Below are 6722 nucleotides of genomic sequence, written 5' to 3' on the forward strand. Positions count from 1 at the left end.
GGTGAAGAATAGAAAAGAAGAGGAGAGGGAATGTGGTGAAGAAAGAGTGGAGACTGGAGGGAAATGTGATGTGTGAAGAGGAGTGAAGGAAGAGGTTATCGGGAATGGTGAATAAGAGTGAGAGGTGGGAAGATGATAGGGTAAGGGTGTGGGGAAGGGGAAGGGGAGTCTGAGTGAGAATGAGGTGACGACAGATGGACAGAGAAGGACGAGTTAAAGCGAGAGTGAGAGGACGGAGTAAGGAGAGGGTGGAGAGTAAACGCAGGGATGTGGCGAAGGCAGATGGAGGGGGGGAGATCCTGTATTGTTTCACCACCGGCAGCTTGTGACGTGTAAAGCCGACGCACACCCTCGAGGCTTGCGTTGAATTTCGGATCCTCTATTATGAGAGGGAACAAACCCCAGTGTTAACCTGGGTTAGATCTCAAGTTTAAATGGCGACTCCTCCTGGAGCGTTGTCCTGACTGACCTCTCTCCCCTTCTCTGTGTCTGTCTGTCTGTCCCTTACACAGGTGCCTGCAAAGACAACGAGACAGCACTCAAAGTGGACCTGAACAGACGGTGAAGACCCCTCGGACCACCCGCCACTAGGAGAAGAACTTCATTCAGAATAGACACCCACCCTGTCCCTGAGATCCCCTGTACCCTCCCTCTCCAGGGCTGGGTGTGTACCCCACCCTGTCCCTTCTCTGTACTTTCTGATCCATCCAACGCTCTGTGTACCCCCCCCCCCCCTTGTCTCTCGCCAGAGGCCCTGCTGCTCCCCGTGTCTCCCTGTACATCTCTCCTCTCTCTCCAGTGACCCTGCCAGTGCTTAATTTGAGCCGGTGGTTTCCGGTGCTGGCCACCAGCACTTTATTATCAGCCCCAGCACTTATGACATGGCAGTGTTCTTTGCATCATTTAGAGATCAGCACATTAGCAGTTATTTAAAAAAAATGCATATTGAAAGTGCCACCCACGCTGTTCTTAAAGCTTTGGGGCCTGGAATAGTCTGAATTGTGGCACGTGTAGAAGTGTTATGTTATGTTATGTTAAAATCAATTTATTAAAGCGCTCGTACGCCCGTGGGCTTCATGGCGCTATAGGAAGTGTGAAGAGTCCGAGCAACATAACACTAAGCTGACAGAGGCTAATGGTAGGCTTGAGAGAACAACCAGGTTTTTAGTCCCTTGCGGAAGGTGAGCAAATCCTTACTCTGCCTAATCGGTAGGGGGATGGAGTTCCAGAGTGAAGCTGCTAGATGGCGAAAGCAGCAGCCGCCCTGTCGCTTCCTTTTAAAGCGAGGCACCTCCAGTAAGGATTTTTGAGCAGAACGCAGGCTTCTAGTGGGAATATATTTAGAAACCAGGCTGCGAATAAAGGCAGGGCCTTTATCTTGTGTGGCCTTGAAGGTGATACAGCCAGCCTTAAAAGCAATGCGTTGGGAAATCGGAAGCCAGTGTAGCTTTTCTAGTCCTGGTTTGATAGAAGACCATTTTGGCTGTTGTAGGATGAGTCTAGCCGCCTGGTTCTGGACTAGTTGAAGTCTCTTTAATAGGCCCACTGGAAGTCCCAGGTAGACGCTATTGGAATAGTCCAAGCGGGACATGACTAGGGCAATAGTGACCTGGATTAAGGCAGACTGGGTGAGTAAGTGAGCAATTTTTTTTATTTTCCTCATTTGGAAAAAGCTTGCGGAAACCACGGCACCCACCTGGGTTTTTAAGGACAGGTCCGTATGGAGCGTGATCCCTAGGCTCTTTACAGCAGTGGACCTTACAGGAGGAGTGCCCAGGTCTGCTGGCCAGTAGTTGACACTCCAGCTGGATAAACTGTTCCCGGGCAAAAGTAGTTCTGTTTTGCCCGGGTTAAGTTTTAGATGGTTTTCGTTCATCCAGCATTGGATGTGTCTCATGGTGTTCTGAAATTCGGACACGGCATCAGGGATGTTCAGTTGGAATAATAGCTGTAAATCATCCGCATAGTTGAACACCGTGACTTTAAATTTCTTAAGGGAATGAAGAAGAGGGCGGAGATAAAGATTAAATAATAAGGGGGATAATGACGACCCCTGCGGGACTCCACAGGTGGATGTGTGCCTAGTGCCTGTAAAGCTGCCAAGTTGAATTGCCTGAGTCCGGCCCTCGATAAAGGAAGTGATCCAGCTCAACGCTGATCCTCTCAGGCCTGCCTGTTCGACACGGTTGAGCAAGATGTCATAGTCAACCGTGTCGAACGCAGCCGAGAGGTCAAGCAACACCAAGGCTTGGTGTCTGTCGGCGTCCGCGTTGGCTCTAAGGTTGTCTTGGAGCGCCAGGATTACCGCCTCTGTTGAGTGACCTGGGCGGAACCCCGCTTGATTAGGCTCCAAATAGTTGGTGGTCGCGATGAAATTAGAGACACTCTTAGAGACATGGGCTTCCAATACCTTTGAAAGGTAGGGCAACAGGGAGATAGGTCGATAGTTTGTAAGATCCGAGGGATCCTTCCCTTGTTTTTTTACTAACGGTATAAGGAGGGCTTTTTTAAAATCTGTGGGGACTCTGCCTTGTCTGAGGGATTCATTGAGAATAGGCAAGAGTGCATGTGGAAGAGATAAGCCTAATTCTCTAAAGATGGAAGGGGGGCAAATGTCATTGGGTGACCCAGATTTGATCCGTTGAAGGAGTTCCGACAGTTGTTTAGGGTCAATCGGAGGAATGTGGTCTAGAATCTCTGGATTCTTGTAAGCATCCTCAATGGTATTGCTGGCAAGGTGTAGTGGTATACTTTGTTTGATTGTGATGATTTTATTAATGAAGTAGTTGTTCAAGTCATCACATAAAGCTTGAGAATGTGCGATAGGTAGTGACGTACGCTCGTCGTTACAGAGGTCGTTCACTATTCTAAAGATGTCTTTAGTTTGATTGCGAGAGTGCAGAATTATGCCTGAGAAATAATCAGTCTTCCTCTTAAGAATGGTTTTTTGGTAGAGACGACGACTTAGGCAATAGACCTCTTTATCTTGTGGAAGATAATTTCTGCGCCAAATTCTCTCTTTTTGCCTGACCTCTAGTTTAAGTTGTTTGAGGTCCGCAGAGAACCATTTATGAGCCTCTTTGTCGCGTGAGCGTGAGAATTTTACACTAGGGGCATGAGTATTGGCAGCACTTTGGATCCACAGGAAGAGCGCTTCATAGATTGCATCTACGTCTCCCAGGTTGTTGAGTGGTGGCAAAGTAGAGGCCAAAGTGTCCAGAAAAGCAGGAAGATCTATCGACCCCCATTTGCGTGTGATGGTCAGTACTTGTGTTGGCAGCACTGACAGGAGCAATGGGTGGTGCAAGTTGCAGAGGCCTCCTGACGAGAGATCTGGCACTTATTATTATTATTATAATTTTTACAAATTAAGCACTGCCAGGCCTCTTCACTCCCCAGAGGGTCTGTTCGCTTCCCGTGGCTCTTTGCACATCCCTCCTCTGTCTCCAGTGGCGTTGCTCGCTCCTTATAACTCCCCGCACACCTCTCTCCTCACTTCTCCGTGGGCACCTTCAGCTCTTCAAAGACCCTTCCATCCTATGCTGCGCTCCACCCAAGAGACGTTGCACCTCAAAGACCCTTCCATCCTATGCTGCGCTCCACCCAAGAGACGTTGAACCTCAAAGACCGTTCCATCCTATGCTGCGCTCCACCCAAGAGACGTTGCACCTCAAAGGCCCTTCCATCCTATGCTGCGCTCCACCGAAGAGACTCCGCTCCTCAAAGACCCTTCCAACCTATGCTGCACTCCACCCAAGAGACTCCGCTCCTCAAAGACCCTTCCATCCTATGCTGTGCTCCACCCAAGAGACTCCGCTCCTCAAAGACCCTTCCATCCTATGCTGCGCTCCACCCAAGAGACGTTGCACCTCAAAGACCCTTCCATCCTATGCTGCACTCCACCCAAGAGACTTTGCACCTCAAAGACCCTTCCATCCTATGCTGCGCTCCACCCAAGAGACGTTGCACCTCAAAGACCCTTCCAGCCTATGCTGCGCTCCACCCAAGAGACGTGGCACCTCAAAGACCCTTCCATCCTATGCTGCGCTCCACCCAAGAGACGTTGCACCTCAAAGACCCTTCCATCCTATGCTGCGCTCCACCCAAGGGACGTTGCACCTCAAAGACCCTTCCATCCTATGCTGCGCTCCACCTTAGAGACGTTGCACCTCAAAGACCCTTCCATCCTATACTGCACTCCACCCAAGAGACGTTGCACCTCAAAGACCCTTCCATCCTATGCTGCGCTCCACCCAAGAGACGTTGCACCTCAAAGACCCTTCCAGCCTATGCTGCGCTCCACCCAAGAGACGTGGCACCTCAAAGACCCTTCCATCCTATGCTGCGCTCCACCCAAGAGACGTTGCACCTCAAAGACCCTTCCATCCTATGCTGCGCTCCACCCAAGAGACGTTGCACCTCAAAGACCCTTCCATCCTATGCTGCGCTCCACCTTAGAGACGTTGCACCTCAAAGACCCTTCCATCCTATGCTGCACTCCACCCAAGAGACGTTGCACCTCAAAGACCCTTCCATCCTGTGCTGCGCTCCACCCAAGAGACGTTGCACCTCAAAGACCCTTCCATCCTATGCTGCGCTTCACCCAAGAGACGTTGCACCTCAAAGACCCTTTCATCCTATGCTGCGCTCCACCCAAGAGACGTTGCACCTCAAAGACCCTTCCATCCTATGCTGCGCTCCACCCAAGAGACGTTGCACCTCAAGACCCTTCCATCCTATGCTGCGCTCCACCCAAGAGACGTTGCACCTCAAAGACCCTTCCATCCTATGCTGCGCTCCACCCAAGAGACGTTGCACCTCAAAGACCCTTCCATCCTATGCTGCGCTCCACCTTAGAGACGTTGCACCTCAAAGACCCTTCCATCCTATGCTGCACTCCACCCAAGAGACGTTGCACCTCAAAGACCGTTCCATCCTGTGCTGCGCTCCACCCAAGAGACGTTGCACCTCAAAGACCCTTCCATCCTGTGCTGCGCTCCACCCAAGAGACGTTGCGCCTCAAAGACCCTTCCATCCTATGCTGCGCTCCACCCAAGAGACTTTGCACCTCAAAGACCCTTCCATCCTATGCTGCGCTCCACCCAATAGACTCTGCTCCTCAAGGACTCTCTGTACATCCCTTCACTCCTTAAGTCTGATTAGTTCTTTCTCTCTCTCCAGGACTCCTGCACTATGTACTATACTCTGTCCCAAAGACGCACCAACTCACACTCTCCCTACATATCTGCAGCCCTCCAGTGTGCTCCTTCGTGGGTCCTGCTGCCCCCCAAAGACTCCTGTACCCCACACTGCACTTTCTTTCCCAGCCACATACCGCTCTCCCAAAGTCCTCCCCAAGGCTCTCTTCCTTTCTCCCTGCAATGTTCCAGATTAAATACACACTTCCATGAGAGTGTGAAGGGTGTGAGTTAATTTGTTGTGCCTTTTTTGTCAAAATCCCTTCAACTAGTAAAAGTATTCCCTCGCTTGGAAGTAGAAGCTTTAAGCTGCATATGTCATCATTAATAAACCCCTGAGATCTGGTGTATATATACTAAGATAATTTAAAGTGCTAGGCATGTGCAACAGTGATTTCACAGTAATCAGTTTCAATTGGTGGAGCGCACTGTTCTCCCACATGATGTGATAGGGAACTACTGGCATGAACTGGGTCCCAAGAATATGGCCATATTGGCCATAAAAGAACCTGGCCCTAACTAAACTTCAGTTCCCATGATCCTCTGCACGCCTGCTCAGTGGCACACTTCCTGTTACGGTCACATCTCCCATGGATTTTACCTCTTATGTTTAGCTCATTTGCAGGCCTCACAATCAACAGATTACTAGGATAGCTACTCCAGCTAACCATCTCATAGCAGCCTGCTGCAGCAAAAGGCAGAACCTTCTTCAGGGACCTAGGAACTCTTCTCCCCTTCCTCATTCCATAAGAACCCACCTCTTTCTCCAAAGCCTATGATCCCTGAATTACCACGCTCTTTGATGCCCTTCTTCATCCCCTGCCCTCTTTCGCGGTTCTTGTTTCTCTTTCATATTCTTTGCGTGCTTGTCCATGCCCCTGTTCCATGCTTCCTGGCTCTCCTATTATGCTTCCTGCCATCCATGCTCCATGACGCCGCCATGTTGTCTAGCATTATTCAGGGCTTACGTATACCCTTCCACGCCCATTTCTGTCATTGCTTAAGACCAGGCGACTTAAACAGAAACTGGGCGCCCTCTCTGTCTTCTGCTCATCCCATGCCTGTTGGAGCAACAACACCACATCACTCCGTGCATATCGTCGACGTTCAATGGGTGTTCTACACAGACCTACTGTCCGGTGCAAGGCTACTGAAATTATATTTTTTTTGCATTTTTAATATATGGTCTAATTTATATTTTGTAGTATAGCTATTAATTATTAATAAATACATTCCTGATTTTTGTACGGTTCCCCAAAATGTTGTGATTGTCTTGTCATGAGTATTTTTATGTGAATGGCCTTCTCTTTGGGGAGTGTCAATGCACATATTTCAGCTGCCCTAAACAAAAGTGACATTTTGGCAACTCATTCCCAGGTAGAAGAAGACATGTTTGATGCTCAAAGTGGTAAACTGGTATCCCATCGGTGGCGACACCATCCGCGTCTCCTTAGTGTATCTGCTGCAGAAGTGACTCAGCCCATAGTAAGAGCCACTTTGTAGGCATATAACCCTAAAGGAGGG

General features: G+C 49.6%; 1 protein-coding gene across 1 annotated transcript in view; it reads left to right on the forward strand.

Annotated features, from left to right (window-relative positions):
- Positions 1-4447, forward strand: part of EGFL8 (EGF like domain multiple 8) — a 54088-nt gene extending 49641 nt beyond the window's left edge. Inside the window, exon 8 of the mRNA XM_086924514.1 lies at positions 513-4447. Coding sequence (XP_086780640.1) covers positions 513-565 — 53 coding nt within the window. The 3' untranslated portion in view covers positions 566-4447. The remainder of the gene's footprint in view (positions 1-512) is intronic.
- The last annotated feature ends 2275 nt before the right edge of the window (positions 4448-6722 follow it).

Source organism: Lissotriton vulgaris, chromosome 5, assembly GCF_964263255.1.
Source record: "Lissotriton vulgaris chromosome 5, aLisVul1.2, whole genome shotgun sequence".
In the NCBI taxonomy this organism is placed as follows: domain Eukaryota; kingdom Metazoa; phylum Chordata; class Amphibia; order Caudata; family Salamandridae; genus Lissotriton; species Lissotriton vulgaris.